The 19,640-nt window shown below is 64.1% G+C and overlaps 1 protein-coding gene across 4 annotated transcripts in view; it reads right to left on the bottom strand.

Annotated features, from left to right (window-relative positions):
* Positions 1-18,295, bottom strand: part of CELSR2 (cadherin EGF LAG seven-pass G-type receptor 2) — a 30,756-nt gene extending 12,461 nt beyond the window's left edge. For 3 of the 4 annotated variants that reach the window (XM_039565226.1, XM_039565225.1, XM_039565229.1), the window contains exons 1-18: positions 14,511-18,295; positions 11,354-12,001; positions 10,566-10,788; positions 9,875-9,990; positions 9,378-9,466; positions 8,610-8,767; positions 8,003-8,166; positions 7,407-7,532; positions 6,791-6,957; positions 6,025-6,210; positions 5,799-5,912; positions 4,059-4,233; positions 2,983-3,124; positions 2,432-2,552; positions 2,061-2,244; positions 1,544-1,645; positions 778-872; positions 488-697 (exon numbers count right to left, since the gene is read on the bottom strand). In XM_039565226.1, the coding sequence (XP_039421160.1) occupies positions 488-697; positions 778-872; positions 1,544-1,645; positions 2,061-2,244; positions 2,432-2,552; positions 2,983-3,124; positions 4,059-4,233; positions 5,799-5,912; positions 6,025-6,210; positions 6,791-6,957; positions 7,407-7,532; positions 8,003-8,166; positions 8,610-8,767; positions 9,378-9,466; positions 9,875-9,990; positions 10,566-10,788; positions 11,354-12,001; positions 14,511-18,270 (6,780 nt within the window). In that variant the 5' untranslated portion in view covers positions 18,271-18,295. The remainder of the gene's footprint in view (positions 1-487; positions 698-777; positions 873-1,543; positions 1,646-2,060; positions 2,245-2,431; positions 2,553-2,982; positions 3,125-4,058; positions 4,234-5,798; positions 5,913-6,024; positions 6,211-6,790; positions 6,958-7,406; positions 7,533-8,002; positions 8,167-8,609; positions 8,768-9,377; positions 9,467-9,874; positions 9,991-10,565; positions 10,789-11,353; positions 12,002-14,510) is intronic. The other variant, XM_039565228.1, reaches the window with a different exon arrangement.
* Positions 18,296-19,640: the final 1,345 nt, after the last annotated feature.

Raw genomic sequence — 19,640 nt, 5'->3', positions numbered from 1 at the left:
ACAAGGGTCACCAACCACTTTTGCTTCTCCCTCTACCTCCCTTCCCATGCCCGTCACCCTGGCATCTGCTCTCCTGCCCCAATATCCCTCCCCATGAGGGTGCCCATCACTCTGGCATGTGGGCTCTTGCACCCACATCCCTGACCACGAGGGTGCCCACCACCCCACCGTCTGGCCTCCTTCCCCAGTTCCCCTCCCCAGGCAGGTGCCCATCACCCTAGCATTCAGGTTCCTGCACCAACACCTCCCACACACATCACTGCCCATCACCCTGGCATCTGCTCTTCTGCCCCCTTAGGTGGGGGTCCATCACTCTGGTATCTGATCTCCCACCCCCATCCCCCTCCCCACAAGGATGCCCATCACCCCAGTGTCTGGGCTTACGCACCCACACCCCTCCCCATGAGGGTGCTCATCATCCCAACTTCTTTTCCGCTTCTCCCATTCCCCCTCCGGGCATGTCCCCATCCCTGGGCCTCGTGCCCACCTCGGTGAAGTGCACATCCTGGGTGGCAGCGAGGCGGAAGCCACGCTGGCGGCTCTCATGGCGCAGCAGGGCCCCGGCCAGCCGGTACGCCAGGTGCACGTCGCTGCCAAAGTACCCGCGGGCCCCACGCATCGCCTCGCGCAGTGCCAGCGCCACGCGCCGGGACTGCCCTGCATCCCACCGGGACTCATTGCCCACCAGCTGCTCTGCCTTGGGGGGGGACACACACAGAGTCAGGAGGGCCCCAGTGGCACCGTCCCGTGGCTGTCCCTGGTGTCCCCCTGGCTCACCCAGGGGCGCAGGGCGGCAAAGGCCAGTGCGCTACAGTTGAAGAGGTTGGGGGGCAGCCAGCCCTTGTGCTCATCACAGTGGCGCAGTGCTGTGCCTGTGGGATGGGGACATTGAGTGGCACCACGGGGACAATGGGGCAGCCTCGACTCACAGCATGCCAGCAGTGCCACCAGTGTCACACTCCTACTCCACCCCGCAGTGACACCAGAGGGGTGCTCCCAGCCCTCTCCCAGCTGTGCCATCAGTGTCACACTCCTGTGCCACCCCCCCGTGACACCACCATGGCAGCCCCAAGTCCTGTCCCAGTGATGCCACCAGTGTCACAGTCTCTGCAGTGACACCAGAGTGGCAGCCCCAGCCTCATCTCCACAAGTCCACACTTGTGTCACCCCCACTCCATCTCGGTGGTGCCACCAAGGTGTCACCACCCCTAACCCATCCTAGCAGTGCCACCACAGTGTCACCTCCCTGTACCAACCCAATAATGCCACTACAGTATCACCTCCCTGCCCTGTCCCAGTGATGCCCCATGGTGCCACCCCACCCCAGCTCCATCCAACTGGTGCCACCACCATGACACACTGGTGTCACCATCCCATCCCAGCAGTGCCACCATGGTGTCACCTCCCTGTACCACCCCAGCGATGCCACGGTGGTGTCACCCCCTCTCAGCCCCATCCCAGTGATGTCACTGCTGTGTCACACAGCCCCATTCTGGCAGTGTGCCCAGTGCCACTCCCACCCTGTCCCCATGTCCCCACGTACCCACAGAGCCCTTGGGGCAGGGGGCTGTGGCTGGCAGCCCAAACCGCGTGCGGGGCCACCAGATGCTGGCCTCGATGGCCCGGGGACAGCTGTCGTAGTTCACTGCAGGGCACAATGGGGCATCAAAAAGGGGGATGCAGGGTGACACAGTGTGACAGTAGGGTGGCAGTGGCACCTGGTCACTGGAACCCCGGGTGAAAAAGGGTGACACAGGGTAACAGCAGGGTGACAGCAGTGGCAGAGCAGGGTGACAAAAGGATCACACAGGGTGAAAATAGGGTGACAGCAGCGTAACACAGGGTGACAGTGGGTTGACACAAGGGGATGCAATGTGACAATGGTGTGATGCAGGGTGACAAGGTGACGGCAGATGACAGCAGTACCTGGTCACTGGCACTGATGGTGACACAGGGTGATGCAAGGTGACACAAGGTGACAGAGAGTAATGGAGGGTGACAGCAGGGTGACGGTGGGCGCTCAGGGTAGCACAGGGTGACACAAGTTGACAGTCCCCCACCTTCGCAGCCGCTGGCTGTCACCTCAGCAAAGGGGTTGTCACAGCGGTCACAGTGGCGGCCGATGACACCAGCTTTGCAGGGACACTGTCCGGTGGTGGCGTCGCAGCGGCGTGATAGTGACCCAGTGGGGTAACACTCACAGGGGTGGCACGTGTCCCCTCCAGGAGGGCGGTAGTGGTTGTCCTGGGGGGACACAGGGTTACTGAAGGCACGGGGGTGGTGTGACAGGGGGTGACAGGGAGGTGACTGGGGGGGTGCCAGGGGCGTGATGGGGGGTAACAGGGAGGTGATGGGGTGACGGGGGCAACAGAGGGGTGACAGGAGGATGGCGGGGTTGGCAGGGGAGGTGACAAGGGCTGGCAGGTCCCACCTTGCAGCGACACTCTCCCGTGGTCTTGTTGCAGTCTGGGTCGAAGCCGTGGGTGACGTCGCAGCTGCAGGGGCCACACGTGGGGTGTCCCCACCACCCCCGCGGGCACGGCTGCGCCTCCCTGGGACACGGGGGCTGGCACTCGGGCACCATGCCAGGGTACCCGCACAGTGCCACTTGTACACTCACGTGGCCCCTTGTACACCCACACTGCCCCTTGCACACCCACATGGCCACTTGTACCCTCACAGTACCACCTGTACCCACACAGTGCCCCTTGCACCCCCACTGTGCCACTTTCTATCCACAGTGACCCCTGCACACTCACCCCAGCTCTTGCACAGCCACCGTGCCCTTTCCAGGCTCCCCCTGCCGTTTGCACACCCACCACAGCTCTTGCAAGCACATCATGCCCCTTGCACACTCGCCCATATGCCCACCCTCCTCTCACCCCACCCCCGCCCCTGGTGTCCCTTGCAGCACCACCCCCTTTCCCCCCGAGTGCTCTGTGCCCCCCTGGCACACGCGTGTGCCCCGCAAGTGTCACCAACCGGTGCTGGCAGAGGGCCCCGAAGGTGCCCGGGGGACAGTGACAGGCATAGCCGGAGGCCGTGCCCGGGCGGCGGCTGCAGGTGCCTGGAGGCTCGCAGGGGTCCAGGGCACAGGCACTGACACAGCTGTCACCGAAGTACCCTGGGCACGGGACAGGATTGGGGACAACAACAGGGGACAGTGATGAGGGACAGGGATGGGGGTGAGGGGCAGTGCCCAGGGGTGACAGTGATAAGGGAGGGTGGGAATGCCCTGGGGTGTGTGACAACGGGGTGGCAGTGCCCAGGGAGGATGGCAGTGCCTTGGGGACAGTGACGGGGGTGCAAGTGCCCTGGGGACAGTGAGAGGGGGTGGCAGTGCTCAGGGGACAGGGATGAGGGGAGGCAGTACCTGGGGACAGTGACAAGGCTGGCAGTGCCCAGGGAGGCTGGCAGTGCCTTAGGAACACTGACAAGAGTGGCAGTGTCCAGGTGACAGTGACAGGGGGGTGGCACTGCCCTGGTGACAGGGATGGAGCGCTGGTGCCCAGAAAGGGTAGCAGTGCCAGGGTTGTTGGGGGAAAATGTCACAGGGGTGGCAGTGCAGGGGATGGCAGCGTCTCAGGGCTGTCAGGAGGTGCTGGCAGGTCTCCACTCATGGGGGTGGCAGTGGGGTTGTCACAGGGGTGGCAGCGTCCCAGGGGGTGTTGGGGCTTGCTGGGGGCTTCAGGGGGTCTCTGCTCACCGGGGTAGCAGTGGGGAGTGTCACAGGGGTTGTCAGTGGTGTCAGTGTCCCAGGGGGTGTAGGGGATGTCAGGGGTTGTCAGGGGGTCCCCATTCAAAGGCATAGCACTGAGAAGTGTCACAGGTGTGTCACAGGGATGTCAGCATCCTGGGGGGTATCAGGCTGTGTCGGGGGCAGTGTCAGGAAGTGTTGGGGGATGTCAGGGGGTCTCAGGGGGTCTCAGGGGTCTCAGGGTGTCCCTGCTCACTGGTTTGGCAGAGGGGGGTGTCACAGGGGTGTCAGTGTCCATGGGGCTATCGGGGCATGTCTGGGGTGTGTTGAGGGGTCAGGGGTCTGGGGGGTCCCTGCTCACCGGGGTGGCAGCGGCATGAGAAACTGTCCCAGTCGTCACTGCAGTAGCTGTGGGAGGGGCAGGGCCCCGAGTCGCAGGGATCAGGCAGGGCACAGCCCCCCTCCACGTTCACCTGTACCGCCTGTGCCAGGCTCAGGGCGCCTGCAGTCACCACAGGGTCCCCAACACGCAGGCCCTGCAGGGTCACCCATCAATGTCCTCACTGAGAGCCCCCCAAGCCACCCTGGACCCCCCGACACGCTCCACTCCATGCCTCAGTTTCCCTCACCATTCCCAAAATCCCCCAAGAGCCCCCTGCCCGGTGTCACCATCTGTGTGATCTCACCACCACACGGGACCCACTATGTCACCCTGAAACCCCCTGCCCAACTGTCACCCCCACCTCAGTGTCCCCTGCCACAACACAGGACACCCCAGGACAACCTGGACCACCCTGCGGTGTCACCACCTCCTCAGTGCCCCCCACCATGACACTGGGCCCACTGTGCCACCCTGAACCCCCTGCATCGTGTCACCTGTCATTGTACCTCAGCACCAAACTCAGCACCACCTGGTGACACCCCCGTGTCACCCGCAGTGTCCCCTCATTGATCTGGGACACCCCCCCACCCCACCCCAACTTCCCTGTGTGGGGTCACCTGTCAGTGACCCCAGTGATGCCCCAGCCCCTATGACCCCTCCTGCCCCAGTGCCAAGTCCAGCCTCAATGTCCCTTGCTACCACCCAGGACCTTTTGCGTCACCCTGTTCAGCCCCTCCCTACAACATGTGACACCCCGAACCTCACACCAGGACCCACGATATCACCCCAGCCCCCCTCCCCAGCCATGTCACCTCTCTGTGCTTCAGTGGCCCCAACACCAGCTGGTACCCCCTGTACCACCCAGGACCCCCCCAGTCACATTTGCTTCCCCATGGCCATGTCCCCATCCTGCCCAGGTCCTGGGATGACGGCCCTGCACCCCGTGCCACTGTGCCCATGAGTACCCAGTGCATCCCCGATGTCCCCCTGCCCACACAGCCCATGTCTCCTTGTCCTGTGCCATGTCCCTGTGCCCACATTCCTGTGCCCCTCTCCATCCTGCCCATGTCCCCATGTCCTGTGCCATGTCCCCACTTCGTGACCCCAAGCCCTGTGACATGTCCCTGTGCCTCACACCCATTCTGCCCATGTCCCCATGTCCTTGTGCATGTCCCTGTGCCCCCACCATCCTGCCCACGTCCCCACTTCTCTGTGCCACGTCCCCAAGCCCCCTGCCCTCATCCCTGTGCCCATGTCCCAAAGTCCCTGTGCCGCCCTTCATTGTGCCCACATCCCCACTTCCCATGCCGTGTCCCCAAGCCCTGTGCCATATCCCTGTGCCCCCCTCCCACTGTGCCCATGTCGCTGTGCCTCCCTTCATCATACCCATGTCCCCAAGCCCTGTGCCAGGTCCCCAAGCACTGTACCCATGTCCCTGTGCCCCCTTCACCGTGCCCATGTCCCCATCCCCAAGCCAAGGCCCTGCTTCATTGTGCCCTGTCCTCACCCTGTGCCACATCCCCAAGCTCTGTGCCCACATCCCTGTGTCCATTTCCCCAAACCCCGTGCCATGTCCCTTTGTCCATATCCCTGTGCCCCCCTCCCATTGTGCCCATGTCCTTACCCTTACATGTCCTCTTCCACATCCCCATGCCCACCCCCCAGCCCTACACCCACCGCCCCATGCTCCCCACACCCTCTGTGCCTGCGCCTCCATACCTGCAGGCACCCCTGGAACCCCTCCTCCACGGTGCCACTGTCCCCCAGCAGCCCCCCGAGGCTCAGCGTGCGCAGCCGCAGTCCCTGCAGCTCTCCGGGGACATCGCCCACCACCTGGAGGGGCACAGGGACCCCCGTGGGTGCCTTGGGGTGCCACAGGGGGTGCCACGGTGGCACCTGGGGATCATCAGAGTGGATGCTCCCCCGTGCCTCAGTTTCCCTGTACCTGGTGGCGGCCATAGTCGAGGGTGAGGAGGAGGAGGGTGGCAGAGGGGTCGTGGCCAGGGCCCCCCCGCAGCTCCAGCTCCACATGGTGCCAGGCACCGTCATTGACTTTGGCCTGGGCCAGACGCAGGGTGGCCAAACGGGCCCCGCCTTGCCAGGCACCAGCCTCCACCTGCCCCTCGCTCAGCTGTGAGGGGTAGACACGTCAAGGACCCCGTAAACCTGGTGGGCACTGGGCACTGCCCACCGGGAAATACAATTTCCCCCGGGACAATAACACATCCCCCGGGCAATGCCCCCCAAGTGGGGGGCACCCCTTGCACTGCCCCCCCCAGCAATACACCCCCCATACCACTACCTCCCCATAGCCAAATATCCCTCCTAGGCAATACCTCCTGTGCCAATGACCCCCTCAGGGCAATGACCCCCCCAGGGTAATAAACGAAGTGCCAACAACCCCCCAGTGCCAATAGTGCCAATAACCCCCCTACCCTCAGAGCAATAACCCCTGGCACTGCCCCAGTGCCAACCCCCCCTGTACTCCCGCTCAAGTCAATACCCTCCCAGGGCAATGCCCCCTATGCCAATGACCTCCCTCCAAAGCAATACCTGTATGCCAATGGCCCCAAAAACAATGCCTCCTGTGCCAATGACGCCCACCCAAATCAATAACCCCCCCAGGGCAACGACACCCCCCTGGCACTTTCCTCAGGAAAACTCCCCTGTCTGCCTCCCCCGTGCCCTCCCCATGTCCCCCCCATGCCCACCTGCAGGGTGAGGGTCAGGCGGCCTCCGGTCCCCGCCCTCAGCAGGACCCCACGGGGGTGGCGGGTGCGGAACATGATGCGGAGAGGCCAGGGCAGGGAGAGGGGCAGCGCCAGCCCGTTCCACGCCACGCGGCTGCTGCCCACGAACCGCTGCGGGCCCGCCATCTCTACGGGGCATGCATGTGGGATGGGGGCAACCCCCACAGACCCCCCCAAGCCCACCCCAGGGGCCCCTGTGCTGTGAGGTGGTGGCGTGCCCCCCCTTACAGACCACCCACACCCACCCACGGACTCCCTGCACCCCACCCGGGCCCCCCACAACCCCACACGGCCTCTCACATACCCACCCTTGGGCTCCCAGCACCCACCCGGGGACCCCATGCACATCCCACAGATGCCAACACACCCTCCCACAGATCTCCTGCACCCACCCATGGACCCCCCATACCCCCTCACGAACCCACAACTCCATGGACCCCCAAACACATGCAGGAAGGCCCCTCACCCCCTTCCCACACCCCTCACACGCACCCAGAACCCCTCCCTATGCCCCCCCCCAACAAGCCTATGGACTCCACATAGCCCCACCACACCGTCCCCCTGGGCCCCCCAGTACCCTCCTGGCAGGTTTTGCCCCCAAAGCCCAGTGGGCAGCGGCAGCTGAATCCTCCCCACTCATGCACGCAGGTGCCACCGTTGTGGCATGTGTTGGTGTCACATAGGGTCTTCTTGGGGGGACAACCTGGGAGGGGGTACAGCGGTCACATGCCACACATGACCCAGGACCCCTGGCCCCATGGGGCACAGACACCCCCCCATCCTTAAACCCCTATCCAACCCCACAGTCCTGGTACCCCCTGACCCCCCACCCTGTATCCCAACCCTACCCCGAAGTGGGTACAGCCCCCTCCAGCCCCCCCATCCTGGCATCTCCCTACCCCACCCCCAGGGACATAGCCTTGTCCGTGCCACCCACTCCAGCTCAACAGCTGTGGCAGTCCCTCACCCCCCACCCCACAACCAGGGCACAGAATGCCCTACCACCGTGTCCCTGGACCCCCATCCAGCCCCATGAGCCTGGCACCCCCTCCCCACATTCAGGGGACACGGCCCCACTGCTCAGGTACCCCTTAACCCTACACCCCATCTCGCTCTGCTTGGAGGAGCACAGCCCCCCCGGCCTCTGCCCAGTCTCCCAGCGGCGGTGCCCACCGGGCAGGGTGCCGTTGTTGGCAATGAAGGCTGCCATGTCCACGGGCCGCTGGTCAATGTGGAGGTGCCGCATGCACCCCACGAAGTGCCGGCTGCGGATCGGGAAACTCTCGGGCAGTGTTGGGACCCCCCCCAGCAGCAGTGGCCCCGTCAGGTCCAGTGACCTGCAGAACCCACAATCACCTCAGGGGCTCAAGAGACCCCCGAGGGACCCCACAACCTACAGGGACCCTGAGGGAACCCCAAGGGACACCCAGCCACCCCCCGTCCCAAGGGAGTCACAAGGGAACCCTGAAGAACACCAACTCACCCCAAAACCCATGGGGACCTGAGGGACCGCCCAAAGGATGCTCCCTCATGGGGAACTCAACAGGCCCTCAAGGGACTCCCTGCCCCCACCAACGCATGGGGACCCCAAGAGAACCCACCTCAACCCATGGGGACCTCCAGTGACCCCCCATCCATAGGGACCCGTGATCCTCCAGGGGCCTCTCACCAGTGAGGATTCCAAAGGTACCTCACCCACAGGGACCATTCATCTCCAAGGGACCCCTCTAAGGGTACCTCAAGGGACCCCCACCCATGGGATCCCCAGGCCCCCCCTCACTTCTTGCTGCCAGTCTGGGTGCCCTGGGCAGCGCAGGAGTAGTTGCCGAGGCGGGGGCCGAAGCGCAGGGCCATGGCCGTGTCACAGTCATCCACAGTCACCACAGCCACCTTCTGCTCTGAGGGGCCCTGTGGGACCCCCGAGCGCCCCACCACCGGCTGGGGGGCCCCACATCAGGCGGGGGGCCCAGGACCCCCATCCCGCAGCCTTCCTCCCACTCCTCATCCTCCTCCTGCCCTCTGGCCCCTCAACCCTCACCGAGCTCCCACGTCCCTCCAGCCCGCCTGCCACCCACCCTTCAGCCCCCCTAAACCCTTCAATGGTCCTCTTCATCCCCCCAAGCCCCCGTCCTTTTGACCTCCTCTTCCTCCATCCCCCCATCCCAATTCCTTGGCGGTCCCCACAGGTGAGGGAGATAGGTGGGGTTTCTCGGGGGTCCAATGGGTGGGGAAGGGGGTGGGGTCCCCATGGATGAGGGCATCTTTTGAGGGTCCCTTGGAGTCCCCTAAATCTCCTCTCTACTCTCTTCACCCCTCCAACACCCCTGTCCCCCCCACTCCCCCCTCTCCTCTTCCTCTATCTCCCATCCCCATCCCTCGGGACACTCATGGGTGGGCACATCCCTTAGGGGTCCTTTAGGTCCCCCAAACCCCCTACCTGCTCCCCCCCATCTCTCCAGTCCCCCACCCTTCCCCTCCACCTCCCCTTCCTCTTTCTGTCCCCAAACACTCCCCACCACTGTGCCCCCCATGCCCCCCGCTCCCCCACCTTGTTGTAGTAGTGCAGCTGCACCCGGTGCCACTGCCCATCGCTGACACCTCCAGGCACGAAGGGTGACACCGTGGTGGTGGTCTCACCTGCAGGCACAGCGTCAGGGGGACACAGCCAGCGGGAAGGAGGGGTGGCAGTGCCAGGGATGGCATGCCCAGGTTGCAGTGCCAAGGATGCAGTGTTGGGGACATGATGCAGGGGATGCAGTGCTAGCAATGGGATGTCCAGGATTCAGTGCCAGGGATGCAGTGTCAGGGATGGGATGCCCGGGATGCAGTGTCAGGCAGTGCCAAGAATGGCATGCCAGGAGTGCAGTGAGGAATGCAGTGAGGAATGCAGTGAGAGATGCAGTGCCAGGAATGGGATGCCCAGGATGCAGTGCCAGGCAGTGCCAGGATGGGATGTCTGGGATGAAGTGAGGAATGCAGTGAAGGATACAGTGCCCACAAGGGTGCCAGGGTGTGGTGCCAGGGCATGGCAGGAGCAGCGCGTACCTGCTGAGAAGGTGAGCTGCAGCTGCTCATCCACAATCTCCAGTGCCACGAAGTCGTGCCGCTCGTTGAAGCGCCCATTGTACAGCAGAAGCCCGTCCCGCTCCCGTGTGGCAAACCTGGGGGGCACAAGTGCCAGGGGTGCCCCAATACTCCCCAAACCCACTATGCCTCTCAGGCACTCCCCAGCACCCCCTGACCCTGCCGTGCCCCTGAGGCACACCTCTCACCCCCTGCCCCGTGACCTTGTACCCACTGTGAGATGCTGGTACCCATCAGCCCCTGCCCCACAAGGTGCCCCCCACCCCACTGGCATGTCCCCCATGCCAAGGGGTCACCCACACCCTTTGCTCCCACCCTGTGGCCTCAGGGTGCCCATCACCCCACACCCAATCACCCCACAGCCCGTATGACGCCAGTGGGGCACCAATCCCTACTCATCCCAGATGATGCCAATGGGGCACCCCCACCCCATCTGACACCCTTGAGACACCCACCACCCCACACCCCAAATGATGCCAATGGGGGCACCTATTACCCCCACCCACCCAGTGCCCACAAGATACCCATCACCTCACATCCCATCACCTCATCTCATGCCAACAGGGCACCCATCATCATCTACCCCACACCCCATGTGACACCCACGAGGGCACACATCACCTTCCACCTCCCCAGATTCCCCCAGGCTCACGTGAGGCCGAGGGTGAAGTGGAAGCGCTGGCGGAGGCCACGAAAGGTGAGGAAGGAGCGTGGGGGGAAGCTGCGGGTGCTCATGGTGCAGAAGGGCTTCTCGTAGTGCCCAGGGGGGCACTGGCACCGGAATCCCCCCACCAGCAGGTTCAGGCAGGTGCCCCCATTTCGGCAGACCCCCGGGGTGCAGCGGCCCCCCCGGGCACTCAGTTCACAGTGCTCTCCTGTGTGACATCCAGAACCCCAAAACTAGGGTGAGGAGTTCCATCTCCCCCCCACACCTCCCCATTAACCCCAGAGTGCCCCCCCCAGGTGCTCAGCTTGCAGGGCTCCCCTGTGTGACACCCCAATGGCACCAGCACCCCAAAAATGGGGGGTGGGGATCCTCTCCCCTCCCCACCCCCCAATAACCTCCAAGTTCTCCCCCAGGCATTTACAGGGCTCCCCAATGTGACACCAAGCACCCTAAATTGGGGGGTGGGAGGGTGGGGATCCCCTCTCCCTCCCCCCCCAGCATCTTTATCCCCAGCTCTATCACCATGGCAACCACCTCCCATTGCCATGGAAACCCAGAGACACCTCCTCCCCTCACATCCCCTCCCCCACCTGACTGGCACCCCCCACCAGGGGGTCCCGTGGGGGCTGGAGTCCCAGGGTGGGGGTAGGGGGTATGGCCCCAGTGGCACCAGTCTACGAGGGGAGGGAGGGAGGGAGGGAGGGCTGAAGAGCAGCCGGATGAGGAAAGATGAGGATGGACACTATGAGGAAGGGCTGGCCAGTGGCCCTAACCAGTGAAGTCCTCGTGGCACTCGCAGGTGTATCCGCCCTCGCGGCTCCGGCACCGCCCGTTGCTGCCGCAGGGGCTGGAGTAGCAGAGGTCGATCTCGGTCTCGCAGTAGTCACCGGTGAAGCCCGGCGGGCAGCGGCAGCGCAGGCCCGTGACGGGGTGGATGGGGCGGAAAAGGATGGTGTCGGAGGCGAGGAAGGGCGCGGAGCTGTCGAACTGCAGGACGGAGACACAGCGCATGTAATTCTCGCAGGGCTCGCGCAGACACACGTTGTCATCAAAGGGCAGGACGTGCTGGGCCGTGGTGACCGCCAGCAGCGAGCGGTTCAGGTACAGCCGCTCCTGCAGCTCCTCCGATGAGAAGAACCGCGACGCGCCCGGCACCACGGCTGGCAGCAGCGCTGAGAGGCTGACATTGAGGATCCGCGCCGGCCCCACGTCTGTGTCCGTCTGGATGTTGAAGAGGACAACGCGGTGGCGGGGGGTGGCCAGGACAGCGGCCACCCCCTCCAGGAAGCGGCTGAGCAGGGGGGACAGGAAGCGTTCCTGGGACATGTCGGCCAAGCGCAGGGTGATGCTGTTGCTGAGCATCTCATCTGTGATCACTGTCACTCGCAGCGTGCACTGCGCTGTCGCGCTGTGAACACCATCTGGGACAAAGGGGGGACACAGGAGGGGGTCAGTGACAGCAATGGACAACTCTGGGATGGGAATTGTGCTAGATATGGGACAACCAACCCAATCAGCTGCTGTTGGATGGGGATGGTGCTATGGGGGCTTGACCTGCTTGGTCCCCATAGAATGAGGACAGCACTGACCATGAAACACCCGGCCCGTGTAGCCACTGTGGAATGGTGACAATACTGGCTACGAGGTGCCCATCCCACTTGGCCACCAAGGAAGGGGACTGTCAGGTGGGGACAGTGCAGGCTATGGGGGACCTTTCCTACTCAGCCACCAAGGAATGGAGACAGTGATGGTTATATGGTTGGTGCTGGTTATGGGGCTGGTGCTGTTTTTGGGGTGCCCATCCCACCTGGCCATCACAGGGTAGGGACAGCGGGATGGGGACGGTGTTGGCAATGGGGCTGGAACTGGTTACAAGGCTCCTGTCCCACCTGGCCACTGTTGAATGGGGACAGTGCTGGTTATGGGGCTGGTGCTGGCTGTTGGTGCCCATTCCATTTGGTCACCATGGGATGGGGACAGTGTTGGCAATAGCACTGTAGGTGGTCATGGGGATGGCACTGGTTATGGGGCCACTGTCCCAGTCAACCACTCTGGAATGGGGACTACGCCAGCTACGGGGCTGATGCTGGTTATGGGGCACCCATCCTGATTGGTCGCCATGGAATGGGGACAGCAGGATGGGGACAACAGTGGCTGTCGGGGACCTGATGTGCTTGACCCCTATGTAATGGGGACAACACTGCTTTTGGGGTACCCATCCCACTCCACTGGGGTGGAGACAGTGGAATGGGGCTGGTGCTCGTTATGGGGCTGGTGCTGGTTTTGGGGTACCCATCCCACTTGGCCAGTGCAGGGTGGGATCAGCGGGATGGGGCTGGTGTTAGCAATGGAGCTGGCACTGGTCACAGGGCTCCTGTCCCACCTGGCCCTGTGGAATGGGGACAACACTGGCAGGATGGGATACCCATCCTGCTTGGCCACCACAGGATGGGGACAGTGGGATGGGGATGGTGTTGGCTGTGGGGGACCTGACCTGCTTGGACACTGTGGGATGGGGGCATCTGAATGGGGATGGTGGTTGGTTATGGGGCTGGGGCTGGTTATGGGGCTGGTTTTGTCTATGAGGCTGAGGCTGGTTAGGGAGCCAGCACTGGTTAAGGGGTTGGTGCTGGTTATGGGGTTGGTGCTGGTTGTGGGGCTGGGGGAGCAAAATCTTTGCTCAGCACTGGGGCACCCACCTTTCTCCTCCTCCTTCTCTTTGTCCTCCCCCTGGCCAAGGGCAGCGAGACGCAGGACAGATGGGGAGTGGGCAGACAGATGGATGAAGGGAGCATGGGGACAGCTGGAGGGCCAAGCAGGCAGAAGGGGGTGCCACAGGGGTGGCAGGGGCCAGGGCTGTCCAGTGGCCTGTGGCCAGTGACTGGTGGCCAGTGGCCAGTGGGGGGAAGGTTGCCATGGCTGCAGCTGCGGGGGCCCAGCTATGGCTGGACCTTTTGTTCCCCTCCCGGCTGCCCCTGCGCTTGGGGGGGGGCACGGGGGGCTCCCTGCCCCCACCCTTTGTGCCCTGGGCCCCCTGCTTTGTGTGGCCAGAGCAGGGACCCCAGCTAGGGGAAGCTGGGGGTTGATGGGGGCCATGTGGCTGGGGACAATGGACATCAGTGACCTGTGACCCAGTTTCCCCCCCTGACCTGGGGGTGGCCAAGGAGATGTTCCCCCACCTTGGGGTGACCCCCATCCCCCAGAAGCACCTCCTGGACACCCCCCAGCCCAAACGGTGGTGACAACTGATAGCACAACCCCCCTTATCTTGCGACCACCCCCACTGGGTTTGGGGGCCTCTCAGTGGAGGTCAGGGTGCCCCCCCCCCAAATACACAGACCAGGCCCTGTGTCTCCTGCCCTGAATTCAAGCAGTGGAGTCTCCTGGAAACACAAACATTATGATGCTAGGACTCCCCCAATCCTGCACTGCACCCTGAGCCTTCCCAGATTCACCCATCAGGCCCCCATAGCAAGCCCCCAAGGGTATCAGGACCCCGCTGGCACACACCAGCCTCTGCTCCCCCAGTACATGCAGTGGGTCCTGCCCCACCCTGCTCAGTGACACACAGAGAAGTGCCAGGACCACCTCTGGACAGCCCAGGGGCTGGGGAAAGCAAAGGGGGTGCTAGGCACCCCAACTGCCTCCAGATTGGATGTCTGGGCTGTGACGGGGGCAGAGCATCCCATTATCCCCCCCTCCCCTAGATCTGGAGGGTGGAGGCAACCACGTGGTGCAACTCCAAAACACCTCAGTGGGATGATGGGACCCCACAACAGATCGTCCAGATCCTTCTGATCTGGAGGGTGGGGGCAGCCAAAACAGGGTACTGAGACCCCCATAATACCTCGTCCCCATGCAGAAATAGGGGTGGACACAAACCTCATGCACCTCCCTCCACAAAGCCCCGTTCACGGGTGGGGATCTTACCAGAGACAGACACCCTCATGACGGCCTCAAGTGGGCGGTTGTTGTCCAGGGCCGGGCTGAGGCGCAGGTCCCCACTGTGTGGGTCCAGCAGCACGAGGTTGAGCTCATTGCCCTGCTCAAACGCGTAAGTGAGGTGGTCGGAGATGTCGGGGTCATGGGCAGGGATGCGACCGATGACACCCCCGGGGAAGCTGCCAGAGCGGTTGGTGATGTAGTTGTTGAAGAGGATCTCGAAGTTCTTGAGCTGGGGGCTGTTGTCATTGGCGTCACGCAGCCGCACGTGGACAGTGGCCCGACTGACCAGTGGTGCCGAGGTTGCCTGGACCACCATGATGTATTCGGCCTTGGCCTCATAGTCCAGGTCAGCAAGGGCGGTGAGCTCTCCAGAGAAGATATCCAGCTGGAAGACCTCGGGGATGTTGCCTTCCACAATCTGGTACATGATCTGGGCATTGGTGCCCTCGTCGGGGTCCGTGGCAGTGATTCGGGCCACCACCAGCCCAATGGGGCTGTTCTCCTCCACAAAGATGTCAAACTCATCCTGCTCAAACACAGGTGGGTTGTCATTGACATCCAACACGGTCACCTGGATCTCCACTGGCGTCCGCCGGGCCGGGACCCCCTTATCCATGGCGAATGCCCGCAGGGAGTACAGCGGCACGTTCTCCCGGTCCAGACGGCGCAAGGTGCGGACAATGCCCGAGGTGGACTCAATGATGAAGTCACCATCACCATCATCACCCCCTTGGAAGGTGTAGAAGACCCTGCCGTTGAGCCCTGAGTCACGGTCAGTTGCAGAGACCTGGAGGACGCTGGTGAAGGGGGGGACATCCTCGTAGATGGATCCCTGGTAGGAATGGCGGAGGAACTGGGGTGCATTGTCATTGACATCACTCACCAGGATCTCCAGGTAAGTTGTGTCGGATTTCTGCGGGATACCATTGTCCCGTGCCGTGATGGCCAAGGTGTAGGACACCTGGTCTTCATAGTCCAGCTCCATCTGGGTGGTGACGGCACCAGTCTCAGCAGCAATGCGGAACTGGGGAATGCTGTCCTCCATCACATAGGTGATGCGGGCATTCTCCCCCGTGTCCTCATCTGTGGCGCTGATGACCACCACTGTTGTGCCCACTGGCCGGTCCTCGTTGATGTTGACGGTGTAGTGGGAGCTCTGGAAGACGGGGCGGTGGGTGTTAGCATCGGTGACATTGACAATCACCTGGGCAGTGTCCTGGCGGGTGCCATCTGAGGCAGCAATGGTGAGCAGGTACTGCCGCTCCAGCTTGTAGTCCAGGGGCAGGGCAAGGGAGAGGAGCCCACCACCGCTCTGGCTGGTGATGGAGAACCGGTTGCGGGTGTTGCCGCTGGAGATCTGGTATGTGATGACGCTGTTGGCATCGCGGTCGACGGCAGAGACGGTCAGGACACTGGTGCCCACTGCTGCGTCCTCGTTCAGGCGGGCGCCATACTCCCGCTGGGTGAACTCAGGGCTGTTGTCATTGACATCCAGGATGGTGACACTGACGCTGGCTGTGGAGGCCATTGGGGGGGTGCCCTGGTCCTGTGCCTCCACCCCGAAACTGTAGAAATCAACCACCTCCCGATCCAGCTCAGAGGCCACCACAATCCATCCGGTGCTGTTGTTGATGGTGAAGGGGAAGCCGATGCCGGTCTCCAGCAGGGTGTAAACCAACCGGCTGTTGTCACCCGAATCGGCATCAATGGCTTGTACATGGATGACGGAGTAGCCCACGGGGACATTCTCCAGCACAGTGGCCTGGAAGGGCGTGCTGACAAAGATGGGTGCGTTGTCATTGACATCCAACACCTGGATGGTAACCAAACCGCTGATGTTGGAGAGAGGTGGGCGGCCACCATCCTGCGCCCGGATCCGCAGGGTGAACTCCTTGGTGACCTCGTAGTCCAGGGGGGTAACAACATCCAGAGTGCCTGTCTGTGCATCAATGTAGAAGTGCCCACGGGTGTTGCCACTGACAATGCTGTAGTGCACCAGCGCATTGCTGCCTTTGTCACGGTCAGTGGCCGTCACCCGCAGAACTGCTGCATTGGGCACCACGTCCTCGGGGACCTGCGCCACGTAACGCCGCTCACTGAACTGCGGCGCGTTGTCATTGTCGTCCTCCACAGTGATGCGGACAGTGGCCGTGGCGCTCCGGGGACCTGGATCTTGGCCCTGGTCTGTGGCCTCCACCAACAGCTCGAAGGCATCCACCGCTTCCCGGTCCACGGGGCCACGGGTGCGGATGACGCCTGAGCGGGAGTCGATCTCAAAGACTTCGTTGGCATCACCGGCATTGAGAAGGCGGTAGAGGATGTTGGCATTGGGACCACTGTCGCCATCGGTGGCCCGCACTGTCAGCACCTCATAGCCCACCTCCAGATTCTCTCGCACACTCTCCCGGTATTCTGGCTGCTCAAAAGCTGGGTCGTGGTCATTGGCGTCGCTCACCGTCACCGTCAGTGTGGCCATGGCACTGCGCCGGGGTGTCCCATGGTCCACTGCTGTCACGCGGAACACGTGGGTGCTCTTGCTCTCACGGTCCAGTGGTGCAGCAGTGCTGATGGCACCAGTGACAGCGTCCACGGTGAAGAGGGCATCGGAGCGGCTGTCGAAGAGTGCAGCCATGGCGTAGCGCAGCCGGCCTGCTTCCCCCTCATCAGGGTCCTGCGCTGTCACCTGTGTCACCGGTGTGCCTGCTGGCCGGTTCTCCTCCACCGTGGCCTGGTAGCTGGAGGGCTGGAACTGAGGTGCTGTGTTGGGGCTGCGGCGGGGGCGGTGATGAGGTATGGGGGGCCTGGGGACCACTGTGGTCTGGGACTCCCCAACATCCCCAGTGTTCATAGCATCCCCAGTGCCTCTGGTCTCCCTGGGGATGTTGGTGTTCCCAGCATGTGCAGTGTCCACAGTGTTCCTGGGGTTGCTGGGGACTTTCTCAGGCTCCCCATTATGTTCAGTATCCCTGGTGCTCCCAGTATCCCTGGGGACTTTCCTAGTGCTTCCAGCGTCTCTGGAGACTCTCCCAGTCTCCCCAGTAAGTTCAGAATTCCTGGTGCCCCTGGGGACTGGAGTGCTCCCAGTGCTCCCAACATCCCCAGTGCTCAGCATGTTCCCAGTGCTCCTGGTGTCCGTGGGGATGTTGGTGTCCCCGGTGTGTCCAGTATTCCTGGTGCTTCTGGTGCCCCTGAGGATATGGGTGCTCCCAGTGTCTCCAGTTCCTCCAGTAACCCCGGTGCCTCCAGTATCCCGGGCGCCTCCAGCGTCCCTGGTGCTTCCAGCGCCCCCAGTGCCTCCAGGCTTCCAGGTGCTTCCAGCATTCACGGTGCCTCCAGTGTCCCTGGTAACCCCGGTGCCGCTGATACCTCGGGACCCCGTAACGCCGCCGCCGCTGTCCCCACCGGCAGAGCCGGTGCCCGGTGCGGTCCCATCGCTGCCGCCCGCGGCCAGTGCGGGCCCAGCGCTGTCGCCGCTGTCCCCGGTGCTCGGCGGGGGCCGCGCGCCGCCGCTGTCCCCGGTGCCGCCGGAGCCGCCGCTGCCCCCGGTGCCGCCGCGGAGCTGGAGTGGCGCCGGGAGCGTGCTGGACGGACGGGTGCGGGTGCCGGTGCCGGTGCCGATGCCGGTGCCGATGCCGGTGGGGGTGCCGGAGCCGATGGCGGTGGCGGGTCCCGGTGCGGGCAGCGGCAGCAGCAGCAGCAGCGGCAGCAGCGGGAGCGCGGCCCGGCGGGCGGGCGGAGGGCCCATAGCCGCTGCCCCCCGGTGCCCCCGGTGCCGGTGCCGGTGCCCGCAGCGACCCGCGCCGCCGCCTGCGCCCCGCCCTCGCCCGCGCGCGCCCGCTGGGGCGGAGCCGCCACTTCACCGGCCCGGCCGCGCTTAAAGGAGCCGCCGCCGCCGCCCCCGGCACCCGCACGGGCACCGGCACCCGCACGGGCACCCGCACCGGCAGCGGCAGCGCGGGGGCAGCGAGCGCGCACCCGCGCGCAGGTTGCGCACACACATGTGAGGTGCACGTGTGCGCCCTGCGCGCACACATGTAACACATGTACACGCACACGCGAAGGGCCTTGCACGCACCTGTGCATTGCAGGGAACAGGCGCGTCGCACACGCAGGGCACACAGGCGTCAGCGAGCACATATGACACGGGAACCACGCATGTGACACACAGAGCACATGTGAAACACACGGCACATGCGTGACATACATGGAGCACACACGTGAGACAGAGCACGTGTGTGACACGGCACAGAGATCATGTGTGTAAACACACAGCACATGTGTGACACACACAGCCCTTGTGACACACCCACGCCCCCCCCAACCCCCGTGTCCCCACCGCCAGCCGTGACTCAACACACGGGAGTCTGTGTCCCCTCACGCCGTGGCACCCCCCCCGATCCGGGGGCAATAGAACAGACTGGGAGCGACTGGACCAGGCTGGGAGGAACTGGGGATGCTGGGGGGCACTGGGGCAAACTGGGGGGGACAGGGGATGTTAGCGGGCGCTGGGCCAGACTGGGAGGGACTGGGGAAGCTAGACGGGGGCGGATCCCCGCGGTCCGTGGATGCTGCCATCCCCCAAGCCGGCGCCGTTCCCGGGGCGTGGGTGCGGGCAGGCGGCGCGGAGTCGAGCCCCCCCCCGGCAGAACGGGTCGGACGGGTACCGGGGAGGGGCCCCCCCGCGCCGGGGCGGCACTTGGAGCGCCGAGACCCCCCCGCCTCCGCCGGGGGCTCCGGTGACTCACGGGGCCGCTCCCCGCCGGTTCCACCCGACACCCGCGGCGCAGCCGGGGGTTTCCCACGCACACGCAGCGGGGCGCAGCCAAGTCCCCCCGCATGGGGATGGAAGGGGGCAACCCTCCCGTGTGTCACCCCACCCCGGAGGTGGGGGGCGGGCGGCAGCTGGGGCTGAGGCTGGGGGCCCTCGGCCCCACTTTGCATCACAAAGGGGCTTTGTCTGGGGCTGGCAGGGGGGAGAGAGAAGGGGACGGGAGGGGGGGAGGGCGGGGAGGGAAGGGTGGTGTACAACGGAGACACCTCCCCGGGCTGGATTCCTCCCACCCCGAGCTGCCCCCCCCCCCCCCCTTCCCTCCTCGGAACCCAAGAACACACCGC

This window comes from Corvus cornix, chromosome 26 (assembly GCF_000738735.6).
Source record: "Corvus cornix cornix isolate S_Up_H32 chromosome 26, ASM73873v5, whole genome shotgun sequence".
Lineage (NCBI taxonomy): Eukaryota > Metazoa > Chordata > Aves > Passeriformes > Corvidae > Corvus > Corvus cornix.
Note: the sequence above shows the minus strand (reverse complement) of the source record. Positions and strands in the feature narration are given on the sequence as shown.